Source organism: Oryctolagus cuniculus, chromosome 12 (assembly GCF_051225735.1).
Source record: "Oryctolagus cuniculus isolate XC-2025 breed Fujian yellow rabbit chromosome 12, ASM5122573v1, whole genome shotgun sequence".
Taxonomy (NCBI): Eukaryota; Metazoa; Chordata; class Mammalia; order Lagomorpha; family Leporidae; genus Oryctolagus; species Oryctolagus cuniculus.
The window spans coordinates 80,347,633-80,372,185 of record NC_142878.1 but is presented as its reverse complement, the minus strand read 5'-3'; the positions used below and the strand labels follow the sequence as shown (position 1 = coordinate 80,372,185).

General features: G+C 47.4%; 1 protein-coding gene across 29 annotated transcripts in view; it reads right to left on the bottom strand.

Moving 5' to 3' along the window:
• The window catches only part of CGNL1 (cingulin like 1), a 177,177-nt gene that overhangs the window by 100,551 nt on the left and 52,073 nt on the right, over window positions 1–24,553 (bottom strand). For 16 of the 29 annotated variants that reach the window (XM_070054252.2, XM_070054257.2, XM_070054258.2 and 13 more), the window contains 3 exons: window positions 10,369–11,976; window positions 9,557–9,651; window positions 7,639–7,744 (listed from right to left, as the gene is read on the bottom strand). In XM_070054252.2, coding sequence (XP_069910353.2) covers window positions 7,639–7,744; window positions 9,557–9,651; window positions 10,369–11,961 — 1,794 coding nt within the window. In that variant the 5' untranslated portion in view covers window positions 11,962–11,976. Of the gene's footprint in view, window positions 1–7,638; window positions 7,745–9,556; window positions 9,652–10,368; window positions 11,977–12,688; window positions 12,805–24,553 lie in introns of those variants that run through there. The other 13 variants (XM_089310439.1, XM_089310440.1, XM_070054253.2 and 10 more) reach the window with 2 other exon arrangements.

Sequence of the window (24,553 nt, the reverse complement as noted above, 5' to 3'; positions counted from 1 at the left end):
ACTTGAAGATACAGACAAGATATCAAAAGGAACCAGCGGCCGGCGCCGCAGCTCACTAGGCTAATCCTCCGCCTTGCGGCGCTGGCACACCGGGTTCTAGTCCCGGTCGGGGCGCCGGATTCTGTCCTGGTTGCCCCTCTTCCAGGCCAGCTCTCTGCTGTGGCCCGGGAGTGCAGTGGAGGATGGCCCAAGTGCTTGGGCCCTGCACCCCATGGGAGACCAGGAGAAGTACCTGGCTCCTGCCATCGGATCAGTGCGGTGCGCTGGCCGCAGCGGCCATTGGAGGGTGAAGCAACGGCAAAGGAAGACCTTTCTCTCTGTCTGTCTCTCTCACTGTCCACTCTGCCTGTCAAAAAAAAAAAAAAGGAACCAGCCATCACCTTTCCGGAGAACACCACTAAGAATGATGGCTAGGTTCCCATGGGTACCAAAAGACAAGTAGCTAATGTCTTTAAAGTTATGAAACAAAACACTGCTTGCCAAACCAGAGTTCCTCAAAACAGAAAGTGGATGAAAGTCATTTTCTCAAACAACTCATTTGCCAGCACAAAAGTACTTCAGGATATAACAGAAAAGTTGTTTGGGGCCAACACTGGGGCGCAGCAGGTTAAAGCCCTGGTCTGCAGTGCCAGCATCAAATATGGCTGCCAGTTCGACTCCCCGCTGCTCCACTTCTGATCCAGCTCGCCGCTATGGCCTGGGAAAGCAGCAGAAGATGGCCCAAGTGCTTGGGACTCTGCACCCATGTGGGAGACCTGGCTCCTGACTTCAGATTGGCACAGCTTTGGCCGTTGCAGCCGTCTGGGGAATGAACCAGAGGATGGAAGATCTTCCCCCTCCCCGCCCCCACCTGTCTAACTCTGCCTTTCAAATAAATAAGAAAATCTTAAAAAAAAAAAAAAAAAGTTGTACTGGCTGGAAGAAAACACAGAGGTACAAAAAAAGGAATAAAAACTGGGTGAGGAATAAATCTAAATGAAAGATGTATGTAGGAATATTTGCTGAGAGAAGTTGCAGCTTTAAATAAATGTCAAAAACTTTCACGTTCATGAGCATGAATTCCCATAATGCTGAGATGTCAGTTCTCCCAAATCTATCTACACATTCGGTGTAACCCCAATCAGAATTCCTGAGGGCTTCCTTTTTTCTTCTGGTGAAAATTGATAAGTTGATTCTAAAATCCATATGGAAAAACAAAAGAACTAGAAGATCCAAGACCTTGAAGAACAGGGTTGAAGGACATACATTATCAGATCTCAGGGCTTACTATAAAGGTACAGGCATTCAAACCGAACATTATTACAGCAAAGACAAGTAGACCAATGGAACAGAACAGAAAGTCTACGAGAGAAGATCTCTAACAACTGGAATTGGCAACAGATTGCTGGTACATTATTTCAGTCACTTTGCGGTATCATTTGGCAGCATTTAAGAACTATGTTTTGGGGTCAGTGCTGTGGCACAGTAGGTTAAGCCTCAGCCCAAGGTAGTGGCATCCCATATAGGCACCGGTTCGAGTCCCGGCTGGTCCACTTATGATCCAACTCCCTGGTAATGGCCTGGGAAAATAGCAGAAGATGGCCCAAGTGCTTGGGTCCCTAAATCCATGTGGGAGAGAGACCCAGAAGCAGCTCCTGGCTGCTGGCTTCAGATTGGCCCAGCTCTAGCCATTTGGGGAGTGATCAGCAGATGGAAAAACCTCTCTGTCTTTCCCTCTCTCTGTCTCTAACTCTGCCTCTCAAAAATATATTTTAAAAGGGCAAATGATTAAAAAAAAAAAAAAGCTATTTTTTTGACAGGCAGAGTGGACAGTGAGAGAGAGAGAGAGAGAAAGGTCTTCCTTTTCCGTTGGTTCATCCCACAATGGCCGCTGCAGCCGGCATGCTGCGGCCAACACACTGCGCTGATCCGAAGCCAGGAGCCAGGTGCTTCTCCTCATCTCGCATGCGGGTGCAGGGCCCAAGGACTTGGGCCATCCTCCACTGCCTTCCTGGGCCATAGCAGAGAGCTGGACTGGAAGAGGGGCAAACGGGACAGAACCAGTGCCCCGACCGGGACTAGAACCCAATGTGCCGGCACCACAGGTGGAGGATTAGCCTATTGAGCCACAGCGCCAGCCAAAAAGCTATGTTTTATAAACATGCTTATATGCCAAATTTCATGACTTCACAATTTTACTCCTGGATATATACTCAACAGAAATGAATGGAAAGGATTAGCATTAGTAGCTGGCTTTATTCCTACAGCCAAAAAGTGAAAATTCACATCAATTTAGATATGGTATAGCCATACAATGATGAAAAACAACATGTCAACAAAAAATAGCTACTGATACATGCAACAGTAATGAAATTTGTTGACTTACTGTTGAAGAAATGAAGCTGAACATTCAGAAGTACATATTTTAATATTTGATATATACAAAGTCCAAGAAAGGTAAAACTAACCTAGGTGAGTGAGTCAGCACCTGAATACTTCCAGAGGGAAGAAAGCTACTTGACTGGGACAGAGCACAGGAGACGTTTTGGGCGATGGGAGTGTTCTGTATTTTGTCTGGGTGGTGTTTGACTGGATGCAATCCTGTGTTAAAAAATTCCATGAACTAAAGGCTGGCGTTGTGGCATAGTGGGGAAAGCCATCACCTGTGATACCAGAATCCCTATATGGGAACCCGTTTGTGTCTGAAACAGCTCTGCTTCCAATCCAGCTCCCTGCTGATGGCCTGGGAAAGCAGTGGAAGACGGATCAAGTGTTTGGGCCCTGCCACCCACATGGGAGATTCAGATGAAGCTCCTGACTCATGGATTCAGCCTGGCCTAATCCTGGCCACTGTAGCCATCTGAGCAGTGAACCAGCAGATAGAAGATTTTCTCTCTCTCTCTCTCTCCCCCTCCCTCTTCCTCTTCCTCTCCCTCCCCATCTCCCTCTCTCCCCCTTCCCTTCCCCATCTCCCCCTCTCCCTCCCCTTCTCCCCCTCTGCCTCTCCCTTCCCCATCTCCCCCTCTCCCCGTCTCTTCCCCATCTCCCCCTCTGCCTCTCCTTTCCCCATCTCCCCCTCTCCCTCCCCTTTCTCCCCCCTCCCTCTCTCCCCCTCTCCCTCTCCCTTTCCCATCTCCCCCTCTCTCCCCCTCTCCCTTCCCCCTCTCCCCCTCTCCCTCTCCCCCCTCCCACTCTGCCCTTCTCCCCCTCTCACTCTCCCTTCCCCATCTCCCCCTCTCCCTCCCCATCTCCCCCTACCCCTCTCCCTCCCCATCTCCCCCTCTCTCCCACTCCCTGTCCCTCCCTCTCCATCTCTCCCCCTCTCTCCCTTCCCCTCGCCCTCGCCCCCTCCCCCTCTCCCTCACCCCTCCCCCTCTCCGTCTCTCCCTTCCCCTCTCCCCCTTTCCCCTCCCCCTCCCCCTCTCAGCCTCTCTGTAACTGACTTTTAAATAAATATTTTTTAAAGATCATGAACTATACAGTTAAAAATTGTGTAATATACTATATGAAAGTTACACCCAATAAAATTGTTTTTTAAAAAGGCATTTGTTGCAGACTCATCAGCCTCAGGACGTTACACCCAAGGCCCACGCCTCTGGGTTCCCAGGGCCCTTGGCACATGTTTCTCATAGAACTTCCATTAGAGAAGGAGTTACTGCTCCTTAACTGCCAATGAGATTTTTGTCCCTCACTCTATGCGTGTGGCTGTATGAGAGAAGTAAACAAATGTACACTGGCTACAGTGGCTTTCCTCTTAGATGTTACATCTCTGTAGTGAAGAGACCCAATTAAAGAGAGTCTACTGGAAAATATCCCCAAGTACAAATGTTTATGGACCTCTGGGCTTTTCCCTTCCATGAAAATAGAGTGCATGATGGGGCCGGCTGTGGTGTAGCAGGTGAAGCCGCCACCTGTACTACCAGCATCACATATGGGTGCTGCTTCGAGTTCCAGCTCCTCCACTTCAAGTAAATAAATAAATATATTTTTTTTAAATGTCATGTTATCCAGAGAGAAGCCCTCTGCCTCTGCCTCTTTGTGGCTCTATATTTCAAAAAATAAAGAAATCTTAAAAAAAAAAAAAAAAAAAAAAGAAAGAGAGAGAGAGAGAACATGAGGCTCTCAAAAGCCTGCAGGGAACGGATTAACAAAATACAAACAGGATGAGGCGGACACTGTGGAGAAGTGAGTAAAGTCCCCCCCTCCCCCCGCAGTGCCGGCATCCCATGTGGGTGCCAGTTGGAGTCCCAGCTAATCCACTTCCAATCCAGCTCTCTGCTGTGGCCAGGGAAAGCAGTAGAAGATGCCCTAAACCCTTGGGCTCCTGCACCTGCGTGGGAGACCTGGAAGAATTCTGGCTGCTGGCTTCTGATCGGTGCAGCTCCAGCCATTGTGGCCAATTAGGGAGTAAGCCAGCAGATGGAAGATCTCTCTCTCTCTCTCTCTCTCCGTCTTCTTCTCTCTCTGTATAACTCTGACTTTCAAATAAACAAATATATTTTTTTTTAAAAAATACAGGCCGGCACCATGGCTCACTAGGCTAATCCTCCGCCTTGCGGCGCCGGCACACCGGGTTCTAGTCCCGGTCGGGGCGCCGGATTCTGTCCCGGTTGCCCCCCTTCCAGGCCAGCTCTCTGCTATGGCCCGGGAGTGCAGTGGAGGATGGCCCAGGTGCTTGGGCCCTGCACCCCATGGGAGACCAGGAGAAGCACCTGGCTCCTGCCTTCGGATTTGCATGGTGCGCCAGCCGCAGCACACCAGCTGTGGCGGCCATTGGAGGGTGAACCAACGGCAAAGGAAGACCTCTCTCTCTGTCTCTCTCTCTCACTGTCCACTCTGCCTGTTAAAAAAAAATAATAACAGGTGAGGGGAAGTGATAATGAAAGCCAGAAAAGTCAGTGCCCCCGACTGCAGGCACAAGTCGTGCCTGACAAACTTGGGATGAGGCGCTTGCCCACCTGCTCCTGAGAGCGGGGATGAGAACCCAGCGGTCCACAGAAACGGGCACTTCAGTGTTCCTGAGCAAAGTGAAAACACTCCGTTTCAGGAAGCTAAGTCCAACCCAGTGAAGGAAATGACCTTTCCCTAAAGAAAACTCTGCCTGCTCTGCTCTTCTGACATGGTCTCAGCATCCTCTCCTGTGTCTTCACTTAAACACCAAAAAGGTCAAACTCCAAATTCTTTGCCAACAAATAATCAGATTCAGAATGTAAGGAGGAGAAGAGAGAAGAAAAATGTGGGCGATGAAAGTCACAGCACTGTGATTGGAACCAGAAGTCTAAGAAACTTAGTTTCTCATCACCTCCCACTTGATTCACCAGCAGCTTACCTGGTCTCCCTTCTTCTAAGCTTACCTCTCTCTATATAAAAGTTCATATTCTGAGGTCTTCAAAAAGTTCTTGGAAAATGTGTATTATGAGAAAAATATAATGCGTTTCAAAAATCTTCACCAAAATAAACTTATTTTCCCTGTTTCTATAAATTTTTGAAGTGCCCTCATACAATGATATTCATGTATGTTTAAAAAAACAGTAAGTAGGGGCCCAGTGCTGTGGCATAGTGGGTAAGGCCACTGACTTCAGTGCCAGCATCCCACATGAGCGCTGGTTCGAGTCCCAGATGCTCCACTTCCAATCCAGCTCTCCGCTGTGGCTTGGGAAAGCAGTGGAAGATGGCCCAAGTCCTTGGGCCCCTACACCTGCATGGGAGACCCAGAAGAAGCTCCAGGCTCCTGGCTTCAGATCAGGGCAGCTTGGGCCCTTGGGGCCACTGGGGCCATTTGGGGAGTGAACCGGCAGATAGAAGACTTCTCTCTGTCTCTCCCTCCCTCTCTCTGCCTTTGCCTTACTCTAACTCTGCCCTTCAAATAAATAAAAAATATTTTTAAAAAAAGTCTTAGTAGGGCCGGCGCCGTGGCTCACTAGGCTAATCCTCCGCCTTGTGGCGCCGGCACACCGGGTTCTAGTCCCGGTCAGGGCACCGGATTCTATCCCGGTTGCCCCTCTTCCAGGCCAGCTCTCTGCTGTGGCCCGTGAGTGCAGTGGAGGATGGCCCAAGTGCTTGGGCCCTGCACCCCATAGGAGACCAGGAGAAGCACCTGGCTCCTGCCTTCAGATCAGCATGGTGTGCCGGCCGCAGCATGCTGGCCGCGGCGGCCATTGGAGGGTGAACCAACAGCAAAGGAAGACCTTTCTCTCTGTCTCTCTCTCTCACTATCCACTCTGCCTGTCAAAAAAAAAAAAAAGTCTTAGTAAAAAATATTGAACTACTTTAAAGAACCATGTAGACCTCCAGAGGGATGTCAATCAGCAAGATGGGTGACTTGAATCCCTGTGGAACTGTGTGTGTGTGTGTGTGTGTGTGTCCCAACACCCTCCTTTCTCATTGTTACTACCAAAACACACACATGCCCTCCCACAGCACTGCTCTATTTGAGGCCAGAGCAGCAGACACGAGTGAGCTGAGTGCCAGAAGAATACTAAGCAGAAAAGCAAAGAGCATAGTCGATGCCTCAAAATCTTTCCTGTCAAATATTTATATAAAAGTGTGTGGGAAATGGAATTCAAGGATGTTTATTTTGCTGTAAAAATTTTTGAAATCCATGCAGTTTTTTTTTTTTCATCATACACATTGTCCATGAACTTGGAGATCCCTCGGATATGTTTCCAAAGTTAGAAGCCACAGACAAGCTCGGCGCCACTGGCCTCTGGGCATCTCTCCCGCCCACGTCGAATCCCCCAGGAGGGAAAGGGAAGCTGCACATGCAGGGAATGAGGCTCACGCAAGGTGGAGTAGGGTTGGGGGACACGTCTTGTCTTACACACTGCCTCCTTCAGGTGTTACACCTGACATACAGATACTCAAATATGAGAGGAGTCCCACTTCAACCAAAAAACAAAATCGGCACAACGGCTAACAGTTTTTTACAGAAACATTGACACCAACTGCTCCCTTCCCTTTCACTGTCATTGGCTCCCCCAGTTTCTGGTCCTCAAACTACTTCCTATCTCAGGTCCCATAGCTTGGGTTCAAGCCGACACACGCTATTTCCCAATTTCTCCACCTGTTTATTCTTATTTCCTCCTTCTAAAAGTCACCACCTCCTTACGTCATCCTATTATATTCAATATACTTTTTTAAAAATATCTTAAAGCCTTTCAGAAGAAAAGGCAGAGTACAAATTAATAACACAGCTTGAGCATCTCATGGTGGCACCCAAAAGTGTTCATGAATTTTGGATCTTTTTTTATTTGGAAATTTTTGCATTTACATAACCAGATAACTGGGAGGTGGGAGCCAGGTCTAAACACAAAATTCATACACCTTACTCTCATAGCCTGAAGTTAATTTTATGTAATATTTGTATACGCGTGCATGAAACCAAGCCTCCGTTTGTATGCTTGTGTGTCGACTGCGAACCTTCCTGTGAGGTCAGGTGTGGGATTTTCTACTTGCGGTGTCACATCCACACTCAGAATTTGAAGCATTTCAGATTTCTGCACTAGAGATGCTCAATATGTATTTAAAACACAGCCTCTACCTTAGCAACTACTCACTGCTTAGGAAATTTCCCACTTACAGCTATAAACAGGTAGATTGCAAAACAGCAAGTTGTTTATCACATGTTAAACAGACTGCAAATACAAGACTGCAATTTACTTGATTATTTGCTTGCGGACTTCCGGCTGCTCTTGACTTCAATGTTTGGATTTTCTCAAAGACCAAGTTGACTTTCCTTTTGGTAGCATCATCATTATCAGTGCTCCTGCAAAAAGTGACAGCAAAGAAAACACTAAGGGACACAACAACTGGTCTCAGAAACTTTGATTTGCCATGACACACAGATATCACACAGCCCTTCCAGAAGGTAAATTGCACGGCCAGTGCTGTGGTTAAGCCTGCAGCGCCAGCATCCCACGTGGGCACTGGTTGCTCCACTTCTGATCCAGCTCTCTGCTAATGTGCCTGGGAAAGCAGCAGAAGGTGGCCCACGTTCTTGGGCTGCTGCCCCCATGTGGGAGACTTGGAAGAAGCTCCTGGCTCCTGGCTTCAGTCTGGCCCAGCTCTGGCCATTGCAGCCATTTGGGAAGTGAATCAGCAGATGAAAGCGCTCTCTCTCTCTCTCTCTCTCTGCCTTTCAAATAAATAAATCAATCAAAAGAAAGAAAAAAGGCTGCAAATAAAACCAGTTTAAGAAAAGCAGAACATAAAGTATATTTTTCTTTCAATAAAAATGTTACCATTCACTTTGGAACAGGAATTCCCTTTTCCAAATATGTGATAGAGACCTAACCACATTCTAAATTAGCTTGGAGAAAACACCCAGTGATCGGCTAGTGATTTGTTGCTTGATTCACACGACACCTGTTCATTCCAGCAGGGACGCTCCTTTCCTTATTGGGTGTAAGTCTGTCTCTCCTCTCTCATGCACACTTACTTTTAAATCTCACACTACGAACCACTCATGGTGATCTTAACTTGTTCAGCCTATGTTTAAAAAAATAAAACCTGTGCCCAGGTTGTCAGCATAGCAGCCCTTGGTCTAGACTTTTGCACAAAAAGATCAGAGAAAGTTTTAGTAACTTCTATCACACACGTGGCAATCAGAACAATTTTTTAAATTTTCTTTTAAATAGGCACCTCCCACAAAAGTCTTACTAATCTCAATAAGTCATGTTCCCTTAAAAAAAAAAGTAGAAGAATTTAAAGAATTTTGAAAATTGAAAGTTCTTCTACCTTTATCTTAGTATGGCAAAATCCTTCACAAAAAAATCCTAATAACTAGTTCTTAGCCCAAAGAAGCTCTTTGGTTACGTTTTGTAATCTAATCTTATATTTTGAAACTATTTTATCAGCTGTATAATCCTGACAAATAATTGCAAGGCACAACACAAAAATATTAGGTGCTACGATACCAATGAGTATTTGCCAAGTGGCTGACTCTCAGTTATGTCAAGCTATCGTGCTTTGTGGCCCTCTCTTAATAATATCTGATGAGAGAACTGAAACAGAACCCCAAATGCCTGGCCTCGAATTCCAGCATACTTAGTAAGGACTGACAACCTGGAACTCAGCCTCCAAGATAAGTTCAGAAAGCTCCGCTTTTAAATGAGTCATACGTGCTTAAAACACACACACACACACACACACACACACACACACACAGAACGGAGGCTCCTGGCCTGCCCGGCGTGCCTGCTGAGGGGGGTTTTCTTTGCGACTTCTGATAAAGGACAATGGAAGACTTCTGTGCACGTGAAAGAACTCAGGGTAACAGCAGACTCCATTCAAGACAGTCTTCCTGTCTTTGAATTTGCTTTTGAGACAGGAAAGGGTCATTTCAAAAACATACTGCTTTTGCATTTTTAGAGTGTGCTTTTCTTCCCGACACTTTGCTCCTAGCCCCCTGCACCCGAGACCTGACTGCTGTTAGGAAAGCTCTAACCACTGAGTCTTAGCCTTCGAGTGCTCACCCAGGCAAGAAGGCAGGGTAACACACAAGACCTTAGAAAACGAAGAGGAGAGACAAGACCCAAGCACACGGACCACACTTTGTCCTTCAAGGAAAATCACTGACCCTTCTTTGAGGTAATTGTAGAGTATCTGCTTGGCAGTCTCCTCGTTGGTTTGTTGGGTGAGCTCTTGCTGGCCCTTTAAGAGATCCGGTGTGGCCTGGAACACAAGGGCTGTTATTAGAGGGTGACACCTCCAGGAAGAAGTCACAACCCTGAAGCAGAGGCTTCCAAACACATCCCTGCTTTCCAAAATCCACCCCCCAGGTAAGCATCCTCACACCAGCTCCGTAACCCCCCGCAAGTTACAAAACCTCTCCTCCCCCCTTGTTTCTCACCTGTAAATTCAAGTTCACAGGGTTGACGCAGTCCTATAATATACAACAAAAGTACTTGGCACTTACCAACCTTAGTATTGCTTTTATCAGTGTCATTACTGTTTATGGCTATTATTAAACACTAAATGTGCCACTTGCATCCCAACACTTCACAAGTCAACCAAATTAGGATTAACCTAATTTCTCAGGCTAGAAATTAGCCCAGTCACACAGTTTCACAAGGAAAATTAACATATTCACCTAAAACTAACCACTGAATCTCTGTGTGGAAACAAATCCTGCATACTTCCAAACTTCATAGGTACACACAGAAACACGGAGTTTCTTTATAGCTTCTGACAAGTTACTCTGACAGAGCCCACGATGGGATCAGCAGCAGGACATAATCTGTAGTACATAATTTAATCCTAAAAAAATCAGATGCACAATTACTGATTCCAGATTGGGGCTAAGTGTCCCGATACCCTCCACGGCAGGAGTGGATCTTTCAGATCACTTAGGAAGGGGGAAGAAAGGAGACAAGAATCACACAGTGTTACCTGAGTGCTGGAGGTGGAAGGAAACGCCTTCACAGAAACCTTCTTGACCCCAGAGTCCGGCGAGGTAGCCACCGACCGACTCTGCAACTTCAACGTGGCCGTGGCTGTTTTTACTTCCTCCTCCTTTTTGCTCGATGCTAGGGGGGAGGATGCACAGGTCGCAGTACTTTCCCAACCACCTTTGTCTTCCAGAACTTTCCCATCTTTGGTCAGCTGGGGAGGCCTGGGGTGGGCATCCTGCACGGCCCCCTGCAGCTTTGCAAACGTGCGGCCCACACTCTGCTTCCCACGGCGCTCCTGGGACTGTGGCCGCTGCGGGCACACCTGGGACGGCCGCAGGAGGTGCTCGCTGGACTTGCCCAAGTGCCTACTGAATTCAGTGAGGTACTCCGAGTTCCCTTGGAGTCCGAACGGAAAGGCACTGTCCACACTCCTGGATCTCTTCCTGTCATCCGGATTGATTCTGTTTCGTTTTCCAGACCTGCCTCTTCTCTGAAGGCCAGATTTTTGATCAAATTTTTCAATGAGCTGATCCACACCGGCAATGGATCCTGTGTCAATATCCCGCCCAGTTCCTGGCAGGAAAGGGATGTACCTTCTGTTTTCATGACGATTGACATTGTCAGCGTGGATGGCACATTCCTGGTCATCCAGCAGAAATCGGTACAAAGAGTTGACCGAAGTGGGAGTCGTCGACGACGAGGAGGACCTCCGGGACCGAGCCCCGTCCAAGACGGGTCCTGCCGAGTCCTGTCGCCGGAAGGGAAGGACATCCGGTCTGGTTTTTTTGGTTTCAGAGTGGGCATGGGGGCTGTATGCAGATACGGGCCTCCCGCTGGGGGAAGCGCCCTCCTCTGGCACCCCCTCTTTGGTACAGCTCTGAACATTCACACAGACTGAGGTCTGCTTTTTGGGGTCATCTATGACCACGGAGCTGCATACACGAATGGCTGTCACGTTGGGCTTGCCCAAGTCTTCCAAGGGGGGGCTGGTAGGCTGGGAACTGGTAGGTTTGGGAAAGCAAGTCCAAGGCTTCTTACCGTTGGTAGGTTCTTCTGCTAGAGGTTTTAGCCAGTTACTTTCAGGAGACTGGTGATTCTGCAAGCTCAGTTCATTCTTTTCCGGGTCATAGGGCTGTAGGAGCTCTGGATGCCTCTGGAAGTTCAGCACGTGGGTTGACTTCATTGGCCCGTCTTTGCGTTCTAGAACTCCGTTCTTGCCCTCATGGACAGAGGGCTGTTTCAGGTTTCTTATTGGGCTGGGCTGAGCATATGGGTTTTCTGGGAGCTGCAATTCTTCTGTCCTGTTCTTCAGCACAGACCCACGGTTGGAATGGACAGGCATGTTACTGACGACTGGAGAGGGACACGTAGGCCCATTTTCAGGAAAGGATGACCCTGCTAGACACCGTTCCGTGTTATTCAGGACTATGTAGGGGTGGCCATCGATGCCCTGGACCCTAATACTGACACCGTAGGAGCCTGCCTTAGAGTGCTGGAAATTCCGTGGTTTTTTGGTTTCATCACTTGCGAGCCTCAGATGGACGCCGTATTCCTGCTGCACGTGCTGATATTCACCGAAATACAGCTCCATGGTTCACCGTTCCTGCTACCAGGGAGAGACGGAGTAAAAGGGAGACATTAAGTTAGAATTACCTCTGCTTAAACCAAGACCCGAATATTAAGAGGAAGAAACTTCCAAGTTCTAAGGCATCAATACATGTTAAACAAAAAAGAACACCCATGACCTTGGCTTGCCCAAGCGGGCCTTCCGGATGGCCCTGAGCCCACGTGACCGTTATGTTTGTCAACACTGGGCTGGAGACCCAGCCCGAGAGCAGACTACCAGCGTAATGACCTGATGTCTTTGGCACAACTTCCTTGTTCTGTTTCTAGCTTACAAGCTGTTCTGGTTGCTTTCTTTTTCCCCTACTTGGTTTCCTCACACTTGATGCTATTTATTTTTAACCAACAGAATGTGCCAGTTGCCAGCATTTAAAAACAGGGTACTTTTCCATGAAAATAATTGAGCTAAGGGGTTGCCGATGCTCACCATTCTCCTCTCTGAACGCTTTCAGCCTTTAATGCACAATCCTGCTTTGAAGCCGCTAATAATATTTACTGATACAGAACACTGAACGCATTTTTATTCTAAGGAATCAGCTTTTTCTGAGACTGACAATGCCAGTCAATGCTTTCACTTTTTTCAAACCTTTTTTTTCTTAGCAAAAAAATTCAAGTAGTATTGAGATCTGGAAACAGAAAGACTCGGGGCTTCTCATTTTGTGAGGGGTCTGCAGACTCAGAACTGCTGCTGTCACCTTGGTGGTGCGCGCCACCCTTGTCGGCTGTCTGCACACAGCTCCCCAGCAGGACACCCACCCGGCCGGCCCATACCACGAGGTGCTCCCACCAGAAATGCACTTCTATCTCTCTGGGAAACTGCACAGCAAAAGAGATCCACGAAGAACATCAACAACAATGCACAGCTGTCCTCTCCCCTCCCCCCTTTCAGGGGCCTTTTTGAGTTTTGGGTCAATTTCATAGTGAACACTTCAGGAAGATCATCTATTCAATCCAGTTTTCAAATTTTCATCTATACACAAAGTTTTACAAAGTATAAATCATTTCCTCTATTTCTATCTACTTTTATTTGTGTTCTTTTTATTTATTGATTACACTAGAACACACATATAGCTATATTTTTTATTTTTCCCTAGCAAATGAGGTCTTAAGCTTTATCAATCATTGCTTTTCTATATGGTATTTTTATAAAGGGTTTATTTATTGGAAAGTCAGAGTTACAGAGAGAGGGAGAGACAGAGAGAGAGAGAGAGGTCTTCCATCTGCTAGTTCACTCCCTAAATGGCCGCAAAGACCAGCACTGGGCTACTCTGAAGCCAGGAGCTTCATCCGAGTCTCCTGTGTGGGTGGTAGGGGCCCAAATACTTGGGCCATCTTCTACTACTTACCTAGGCTGTTAGCAGGGAGCTGGATCAGAAAGGGAACAGCCAGCACACAAAACAGTGCCCATTTGGGATTGCCAGCCTTGCAGACAGTGGCTTTACCCACTGCGCTGCAACACCGGCCCCCCTTATTATTTTCTAATTTGCTGGGTTCTAGTTACTTTAAAAAAAAAAAAAAAAAAAAGAGGTATTTATTTGAAAGGCAGAGTTAGAGAGAGACAGAGAGAGAGGTCTTCTGTCCACCCCAAATGGTTGCAAAGGCCGGAACTGGGTTGGCCAAATCCAGGAGCTTTATCCCGGTCTCCACGTGAGTGGCAGGGCCCCAAGCACTTGGGCCATATTTTGCTGCTTTCCCAGGTGCATTAGCAGAGAAAGCTGCATCAGAAATAGAACAGCCAGGACTTAAACCGGCACCCATATGGGAGGCTAGGGGTACAGGCAATGGCTAAACCCACTATACCACAGCACTGGCTCCCAGTTTCATTTTTATTACAGTACTACTCCCATATCCCAGGGGACACATTCCAAGACCTCACCTATGTCTGAAAACAGAGTACTAAATACATATTGTTGGCCTTTAAAGTTTAATTTGCAAGTTAGGCATAGCAAGAGATTAGCAACAATAAAAGGGATTAGAACAATAGACTATAATAAAAGTTATGCAAATATGTCCTCTCTCAAGCTATTTTATTGCAGTTTACACTTAAAGGAAGTAACATTATGGGGCAGGCTTTTGGCCAAGCAGTTAAGATGCTATGTGGGAGGTCTGCATCCCAATGGGAGTTCCAGTCCTTGGCTACTCTGCTTCCAAGCCAGCTTCCTGCTAATGAGCATTCTGGGAAGCAGCAAAATAGTTGGGTCCCTGCCACCACTGGAGACCCAGACTGAGTTTCGGGTTCCTATCTTCAGCCTGTACCAGTCTTGGCTATTGCAGACATCTGGGGAGTGAAGCAAGCAATGAGAGTTCTCTCTCAAAAAATAAAGTTAAAAAAAAAAAAAAAAAGGAAACACATTATGACTTCTCTTTGGCTTATCTGAATTGCCAGCAATAGTACTGTTATGCTTTGGGGTCATTATCAAGTAAAATAAAGTTGACAGGAATATAAGCACTGTGATACTTCTATAATTGATCCGATAAGCAGGAGGGCTACAAAACAACTAGCAGGCAGGTAGTATATACAGCATGGATACACTTAGACAGGGGAATGGATTCAGGCCTTGAGGGGTACACTGCAAGATTTCATCACACTACTCAAAACAGCACACAATTTAAACCTGATAAATTATTTCTGTAATTTTTCATTCATGATTTTCAGGTTGTGGTTTACTGTGGACAACTCAAACTGCAGGTAAAGGAAATTGTTGATTTTCCTTCCACGTCCCTTCATTTTATTTTGTTCTAACTTCTTGACTGAGATGTGTCAATCATTTCATTCTTTATTTTAATCAGATGAACTGTGATTTATAACTGTGTTGCTTAGGAACTGGTCTGTTCCTATACCAAAGACACCCAAAATAACAGCCTCAGACCTAAGTTAGCCTTGTTTCTTCCCCAGAGGTAGGATGCCCAAGAATAAAACGGACTCTAGAATATTTATGAAGAACACCTCTTGTATCTTTGTACTCTTCAAATTTCAGCACATATTAGATACCTTATGATTATATGATGGCTGACCCAGTATCACATACACCAAAGGCTTAGGCCCAATGAACCAAATTCCTTTTTAAGTAGCTCTCCAGGAAGCCCCACCCACCAGTCATCCCTTATATCTTATTGGTGAGAACTTAATCACATGGCCACCCTCAGCTGAAGAGTTTGTGTACTAGCTGGGCAATGACACTGTCAACGAAATTAATGTTCGGTTAATAAAGGAGAGAGAAGAGAATGGTCATGGAGATAACAGTCAACAGTTCCACCACTGTAATGTTCCTATTGCTCTCTTCCAGGAAGTTTCTCCATTTACGGTTTTGAATTCTTTGTTTTTGAGGAAGTTTTATATATATATATCCAGTATTTTGTGGTTCTGTTAAAACCACTTGTATTGGGTTAGAAAAGAAGTCTCTACTATTTCTTCTTTATTGAAGTTCCTTCTATAGATGAATATATGGACAATTGTCATTGCCCAGTTTCAAAGACTCCACTTTCAGGTATGGCATTCAAAACACCTCCATTGATTGGTGCAACCCTAAGAATTATTCAGCTCAGTTACAGCACTGTCCTTGCTTATTCTGTCTGATTTGCCTTGGGTCTTCCTGGATATGCTGTCTCCTATTATCATGGCACTGTCAGGCTTGCTAGGCAATCACACTTTCAAATACAGAACCTGAAATATCAACACCTGCCATTTTACAGACAGGAAGGACTCAGAGATATTCATATGTAATACCGATCATCTCACCAACCCCAGTTATTTCATTATGCCTCTCATTTTAGGTTACACGAATATTTTAATAATTTTTAATCAAAGTAAAACAAGCTGTAATCAAGTTTTGTACTCCCTAGCTTCCCTTCCTCAATCCTGAACACATTCCCCAGAAGAAACCAATTGTAAATTTTAGTACTCAACTCCATGGACTGAAATAATATTCCCAGCTGCAATTTCCCACGTTATCAGTTTTACACATGGTAGATGACATATGTGTATACACACACACACACACATTTCTCATTCTGCTAGCCTCATAACCTCATCTTTTCTGATACATACTACTCATTCTTTAAAATTCAAGTATTTATTTGTATATTAATTTTGTGATCTCCAATAGCTCTTTCTTGTTCTGTTTCTTTTGTAAGTGCTATAAAATCCTCAGGGAGAGAAGCTACCTCTAACTATTTCCAATTGTCTACTTCATTGTGACTATATAACTATTGTCACCAAAGGACCAAGGACGCTATGGTTCTCTTTCCTCTTGGGGAACTTCGACTTTTCTGGAGGTAATAATTACTATCTTTTCTTTTTTCTATGTTCTTATCCATAAATCCTTCCGTCAGCTATATCACATCTTTAGATGCTTTCAAGTATTAATTTCTAAATGATCAAAATATCAGATAATTGGGTCTTTTTGCCTCGTGACACACCCACCCATGCTCCTACCCTAACAGCCTTGCTGCCCTCTTCATTTTTTCTATAGTTTCTTGAGTTCAAAGCCTCCCTCCTCCTCAGCTTACCCAACTGGCTTGCTTCCAATAGCTTTTCCCTGGGAGGGGGAGAGGGGAGGGTCCAAAGGGATTAAATTTTCTGATTACTTATATTTGAAAAATGTCTTATTCTTTTGTTTATCTATTTATTTATTTAAAAGGCAGAAGGACAGAGGTCCCAACCCCTGGCTCATTCCCTAAATGCCCACAATGGCTGAGGCAAACGCCAAGAACACAACCCAGGTACCCAAGTACTGGAGCCATCACCTGCTCGCCCTCAGGGTCTGCACTGGCCAAAAGCTGTACCCGGGAGCCGGAGCTGAGACTTGAACTCACATACTACAATCTGGGACAAGGGTGTCCTACCTGCGAAGCCAAACGCCCACCCTCTGCTTGCGTCGATCGTTCACCTAGCTGGGTTTAGAATCTAGGTTAAAAGGATTTCCTTCAGACTTTTTCCTCTTTTAAAGACGTGTTCATCTGAAAGGCAGAGCAACCGAGAGGGAGAGGCAGCTCTTCCATCTGCTGGTTCACTCCCCAGCTGGCTGCCTTCAGGCCAGGCCATGCCAGGAGCCAGGAATTCTATCCAGGTCTCCCACATAGTAGCAGGGGTCAAAGTACTTGGGCCATCTTCTGCTGCCTTCCCTAGGAAGCAGGAAGCTGAATCAAAAACAGAACAGCCAGGACTCCATCCTGCACTCCAATATGGGATGCCAGCTTCCTCCAGGTCTTCCAAGTGGGTGCAGGGACCCAAGCATTCAGGCCATCTTCTACTGCTTCCCCAGGCCATACCAGAGAGCTGCATAAGAAGTGGAACATCTGGGCCATGAACCAGCACCCATATGGGATGCCAACACCACAGGCAGAACCCTAACCCACTAATCCACAGCGCCAGTGCCTCCTTTTTAACTTCATGCTTTTCATTCTACTTTGAGAAATATACCACCTTTTTAAAATTCATGTACTTAATCAATTCCAACAACTCTTGCTCATTAATGATTTCCCTTTCACAAACGCTATTGCTAATTTTAGATACGAAATTCTTCTCTGAGAACATCTGTCTCTGCCCTTGCACCACACCTGGCGAGGTTTCCCTTTTCTGGCTCGTTTGGGCCCCTGACATCCTGTGGAAGGCTTTCCCAGCCTGCCTCGTAGCCGTGGCTGCCTGGCCCAGTTACAGCGGGAAGTCCCAGACTGGCCCCCTGCACCTGAAGACTTCACAGCTGCTGAGTTTCAATTAATGCAAGAAAAAAAGGTCTGTGCTGGAAGACCCCCAAGCCTCAGCACCTGCGGGCATTTTCTCCTGGCGCTGTTCAATTTCCCAAACTAAGAGCCCTCCAGCCCGCTGCTGAAGCTGCACGTGCCCGGCTGCTTGTGTAGGGGACAGGGCAAGAGAAGAACCACCGGAGGGCCCCACGGTGGTCACAAGGCGCCCTCTCTCTACTCACCCACACCCCGGGCGGGGCAGGGCGGGGCAGGACAGACAGGTACCTCCGTATTCAGGGCTCAGAGAAGGACCCGGAGGTATAACTACTCCAGTTCTCAGAGCTCCAAAATCATTCCCTAGATGTTGGCCCATCTGCCCTGCCTTCCACAGCAACTGATGCCTTCTGCCCGTGAGCCTCTGGGCAGCTACACGGGGCAAGCCACTTGGTGTCCACACTGCGGGCACGGGAGGTCCGAGCGTCAGCCCTCTGCCATGTCGGTGGCCACACCTTCCACTCACTTCAGAGCTTTCTTCCATTGAAATCGCCATCGCCATTCCTCGTCACTTACAGTTCTCAACATTTTTTATTCCTTTACTGCCACTCTGAGATTTTGGAAAGGAGACACTTTGAAGCCAATCTAACTTGACAAGGCTAAAAATGCTGCACCACACTTCGGCAGCAAGGACAAGGGAGCCAGCGTGCCTTAGGCTGAAGAAGAAACGCACTGAGACCAAAACCAGCGGCTGCGTCAGCTGCCTCTCAGCCCTCCTCTCGGAGCTGCATCGCGAGTTTTATCCCGGATCCCGGCAAGCGTCTGAGCGGGTGTGAAAGTTTCTGACTTTTTTCACAGAAGAGCTTCTGCACAAATTCCCTCGCTGGGATGACTTTTATGTGTGGCATTTACTAAATGGGGTTATTTTACTCGTTAGTAATCTCTTCTTAACGCTGCCCATTTGATGAAAATATGTCCTCTACTATTTCTTAATAAAATCCTTGCCTAGTCCCTTTCAATAGTTGCTGCTGCTGCAGTCAACAGTAAGTAATTTCCATCGTTGAAGAAGGCCACTTTGGTTTATTTCAATCCTAGCTCCCTGTTGGTAAACTAACCCCCGTATTTGAATTTCATGAAACATCCTCAATCTACATTTCCTTGACAACAAGCCTCAATGCAATATTTTCCCGGGATGACGTGTCACAGCTGGGCACTAGTGTCTTAAGCAACTGTGGGTTTCCTTCCCAGTCCAAGTGTACACACTGAATTAATTAATGGATTCAAGGACAGCTGTTCTGCACTTTCAGGCACTGGGCCACGTTCACGGTCCCAACACACACACCCCAGACACACTCACTCCGTCGGGGACTCAGCCCAACCAAGGCCTTACATAATTTGGCAGTAAATGCTGATCCATTGCCAGGATGCAACATTGTGACACTTGGCAAATAAAAATGGTGTTTTGGAGTGGAAATAATGCTTTATGAAAAGACTGCTAAATGACGATAATTGCTTTAGTTAACGAGACAATGAGTGCGTTTATAGGAACAGAGAGCTGGGCTCTTGGAAGAACCAAGAACATATGCCAGATAGAAACATTTCCTCTCCCTGGGCCATCACATGTTATCAGGGAGCGTGGAGCTTAGTCACGTAATGCTGGTGCACACACTCACGTCTTTCCATTCTCATTCCCAGTGGCACCTCTGAGACCTGGACACACAGTCACCGGCCTGCCAGAGACCCTTGTGGCTACTGAGAAAATGCAGTCAGGAAATCCAAAACCTTTCCGCTGGGAGACAGCAATCCCCAATGGCCAGGCCAGGCTGACCCGAGCACCGAGCACAGTACCCAGCATGGGGCAGGGTTCCATGTAGGTTTGCTTTGAATGAATAGTCTTTTATCACCCAAGCCATTTAAAGGAGCATCTAAAACAGGGGTGGGAAGCTAATGAGCCTCAGTGCACTCTCGAGCTTAATTCCAGGAAAACAAAAGTGAGACACAAAGGAAAAGCCATTTCCTGAGTGGGGTCCATGGCTGTGTCCTTCAGACAGTCGCCACTGCCAACTCTGACGACAAACATGAGCTGAAACCTCTGAAAGGGGAGGGCGTATGCCCTTGCAGCTCAGACACTAGTTGAGAGGCTCATGTCCAATACCGCAGTGCCTGGCCGCAGGCCTGGCTCCGCTTCTGATTCCAGCTTCCTGCTAGTGCAGACTCTGGGGAACAATGGTGATGGTTCAAGTAAGTGGATTCCTGCCATCCACATGGGAGCGCTGGATTGAGTTCTTCACTCCCGCCTTTGGCCACTGCCTACACCTGGCAGGTGTAGGCATTTAGGGAGCGAACCAGCAAATAGGAGATTTCTTTCTATCGCCCCCCACTACCCTCTCCATGCTAGAAAAAAAAAAAAAAAAGAAAAAACCTAAATCGCAGACAAAATGCTTACTCCTAAAAGAACTCGACTGTGGGACTGGTGGGAAGACATGACTTTGTGTGTGAATATCCATATCAGAACCTCAGCTAAAAGTCCAAGATTTAAATATGGAAAATCTAAAGTTAGCAGAATGCATACAATTTCCAATGTGTGAAAATACTTTCAGAAGTTTGTTGAGGGGCCACACTGTGGCACAGAAGGTTAAGCCTCCGCCTGCAGTGCCAGCACCCAATATGGACACTGGTTTGCATCCTGCTGCTCCACTTCCAATCCAGCTCCCTGCTAATATGCCTGGGAAAGCAGCAGAAGATGGCCCAAGTGCGTGGGCCCCTGCACCCACATGGGAGACCTGGATGAGGCTCCTGGCTTCAGCCTGACCCAGCCCTGACCATTGTGGCCATTTGGAGAGCAAACCAGTGGATGAAAGATCAATCGATCGATCTCTCTCTGCCTCTCCTTCTCTGTAACTCTTTCAAATAAATAAATCTAAATAAAAAAAAAAAAAGAAGAAAAAGTGACATGTGAGACATCAAGGGACCCAGTACCGCTCAAAAAGGAGCACCCCATGAAAGTGACCATGGCCACATGGAAAAGTGTACAACATGACCCAGCACGCTGCTGGCATTGTTATGAATGAACAAGAGCAAGATTCTTACTAAGAGAATGAACGTTTGTACTGAGCGTATTAAGCGCCCTAAGAGCCGAGATAGCTTCCTGAAATGTGCGAAGGAAAATGAGAAGCAAGCCAGCGAGAAAGGTACCTGGGTTCAGCTGAAGCGCCAGCCTGCTCCACCTGGAGGAGCCTGCTTCGCCAGAACCCAGGCAAGGAGCCTGGGCTGCTGGAACCCAACCCCTGTGGATTCATGGCATCATATGCGCAAAATAAATAAATAAGACCTCTGGACTACAGAAATACTTCTAAAAAGAAAAAAAAAAAAGGATGGTTCAAAAGTAAAAAGAGCCGGCGCCGCGGCTCACTAGGCTAATCCTCCACCTAGCGGCGCCGGCACACCAGGTTCTAGTCCCAGTCGGGGCGCCGGATTCTGTCCCGGTTGCTCCTCTTCCAGGCCAGCTCTCTGCTGTGGCCAGGGAGTACAGTGGAGGATGGCCCAGGTGCTTGGGCCCTGCACCCCATGGGAGACCAGGAGAAGCACCTGGCTCCTGCCATCGGATCAGCGCGGTGCGCCGGCCGCGGCGGCCATTGGAGGGTGAACCAACAGCAAAGGAAGACCTTTCTCTCTGTCTCTCTCTCACTATCCACTCTGCCTGTCAAAAAAGAAGAAAAAGAAGAAAGTAAAAAGAAAGGCTTCCTCTCCTGGAGTTGGGGACCTCAGAGGATGAGCAAGGAGCCTGCAGATGAGGGCTCACTGGGACTGACTCTAGGATCCTAGGAGCCGGGCACCCAGCTGCCTTCCTCCAGGAACCTCCCCGCTGCCTCTGAAAGCCCCCGGGGCCTTCTCCCCCACAGTGGGTCTCTGCTCGCCCACTCACTTCTCTTGAGTGCCTCACCCCTCTATTGAGGGTGCTCATATATTCCTGATTTTAAAAGTCGGTGGTTAACATCTCATATGGCCCCTGGTCTTCAAAAACTCCAAACCTCATTCCAAAAAATAGTGCTCAAGAGGTTATTCACTCTTTTCACCCCTTGATCTTTGAGGTGATTTCTCCACGTTCTCCCCCAAGTACAGAGCTAAGATACCAAAGTTCTCCAGTCTGAAGTGAAGTGATAGAGCCCAATGCAACGCAGGGGAGGGAAATGCTTCTACCATCCACTCAAGTTGAATCCCAGCTCGGGATGAGTTCTTTAACTCCTGTTTCCTTATCCCTCAAGTCAGAGAGATCAGCAACAAAGACTCCGTAAGGTAATCGGGAAAATGAAATCATATACTGTATTCTAAGCGAAAGGAATCTGGAACCAAGAACAAAAAACTCAAGATAGCATTTATGACCACAAGGAAGATGACTGTATTCATAAAATATTTTTAAGCATTTGAGGCAGAAGCTAAAAACTCCACTGGTTAACCAAACAGTAATAACTACCAACACCATAAAATAATAATTAAGAAACCAGAGAGCTGAGAATCTAGACTAAAATGCTGTAGTTCATAGTGGAGACTTAACGTTTGTTGAATGAATAAGTGAACATCTTTATATTGTCATACACTTACACAGAAAGTATGTCTAAACCAGAGGTAACAGTCCCAATCCCATTTGTGCTATATTTTCTTACACGGAGCTTAAACCCAAAACAAAGATGATCGCTGCATTTTTTCATTATGTGCAAATCTTGCTTCAGAATCTTCCTGAACACCACGCTCCTGCACTGCCAGTCATTCAGTTGTAGACACACAACAGCACCTGCTCACCATGCCTGACAAGCATTCACCTCACCTAGACTGAAGTTAAGTGCCCAAGAAGTAAATCAGCTCCAGGGAACCAAGCGGAGTCTTCACCGCCGTCCCCGTCTGGGCTCCGGCCGCTGTCCCCTGAGCACTGAGGAGCTTCTCCATCTTCAGGGAACGTCCCCCGCCAACCCCCGACGCGCGGGCACGTCCACAGCGCCGGCATCAGCACGGGACAGCAGGGCACCGAGCCCGATGGGACATTCTCGCAAGTGTCCAGCGAAAGCTGCTTGTGTCTCCACACTGTCTGACCAGATCCCATTTTTACGATCTTGACACTCAACATTTTTTCCCTTCAATAAAAACAGTCTCCCCTCCCCTACAGAACTCCTGCTCTGTCTTCAAGGCTCACCTCACTGTGGTCGGCACCAGGAGGGTCTCCACAGCCCGGCACGGGCTGTCCTGCAGCAGCTTCCCTGGAGTCCAGCAACCAAATTTCTGTTTTCAACCGATTCAGGGTCAGCCAAACACATCTCCCCCTCCGCAACGCCGGGCACAGTGCTGGGTGCCGTCTTTACGTCATCCCACCCACCCTGTGTTAGGGACCCTGTTTTCTTTCCTTTAGAGATGTGCAAACGCCGAAGTGTAATTTCCCCTGAGGCCTGACACCACAGTCCGAGGCAGCACCAGATTTGAGATCCAAACGTTCTGGCTCTGCAGCCACGGCAGTTGGCACGATTATGTGATGGGGTCACCAGAGATCACAAAGACACACCCCCACGCCCTGCAGCACTGCTGGCCAGCAAGGCAGCCTCCCGGCCCTCAGACCTCGGCCTGACAGCAAGCCTTCCTCTTTGCCATATTTCTGGCGTCCAGGACAGGGTCCTGCAAATGGTAGGCACTGAATGAATGAATGCATAATGTTCAAAACACACTGCTCTCTGAATGCCCTCTTAATATTTCAACAGTGTACAAAAATAAAGAAAGCCTAAGGTTTTCCATAGCGCACCGGCTGGCCCCAGCCCACGGCCTCACCAGGGCTGTTCTTGCCACCTCCAGCCTCCGCAGTACAAGCTGTGCCCTCCACGAGCTGAAAACAGGCCCTGGGGATATCGAGCACCTCGAAGAGGAGGAGGTACAAGGTCGTGGTAGAATTCCAACAGTGCCAGCTGCAACACGCCCGCTTCCCAGAACTTCCGTGAAGTTCCTGCAAAGTGGATTCCAGCTAAAACGGCCCACCCTGCAGTATGTCGTCCTCTCTGCGGAAGTGTCTCTGCTCTGGATCACTCCAAGCCAGAGACCCAGCCAGGGATACCTGTCTGTCTTTGTCCTCATCAGGGAAGAGGGGGAAGGAAGTCACACCACGAGCAAACTTGGCCAAATAACCGCAAAACCCAGAGCCATCAGGTATCATTATCATCATCAATATCATTCAGATATTCCCAGCATTCCCTCTCTCCCTCCCAAAGCACCCCTGGCCCATCGCAGCCTACAGATCTGCACCATCTCTGGCCACAGGCTTCCCGGAATGACACACGGCACGTGTTAGCCTCAGCTGTCATCTAGAAGTGCACAGGGCATAAACACACACAGCTTCAAATGCAAAGACCACGAAATCTCCTATCAAAGCAAACAACTACCCTCCTCTTACACCCCATTTCCCAAGAACCCTTGCTGCTCTGTCTCTAAGGACCCAGGGGAAGGCAGAGTGAGTCACTGCCTGCCTACTCCACTACCTGTATTTTAAAGACTTTTTATTTACTTAATACTGAGAAGCAGAGTCAGAGAGAGAGAGAGGTCTTCCATCCCCTAGTTCACTCCCCAAATGGCCACAACAGCCAGAGCTGGGCTGATCTGAAGCCAGGAGCCAGAAGCTTCTTTCTGGTCTCCCATTCAGGTGCAGAGGACCAAGCACTTGGGCCATCTTCTACTGCCTTCCCAGGCCATCAGTAGGAAGCTGGATCAGAAGTGGAGCAGCCCAGACATGAACCGGCACCCATATGTGATACTGGCACCATAGGTACAGGCCTAGCTTACTATGCCACAGTGCCAGCCCCCTCTATTACCTTTAAAATAGAATAAAATAAAATAAAGATTTATTTGAA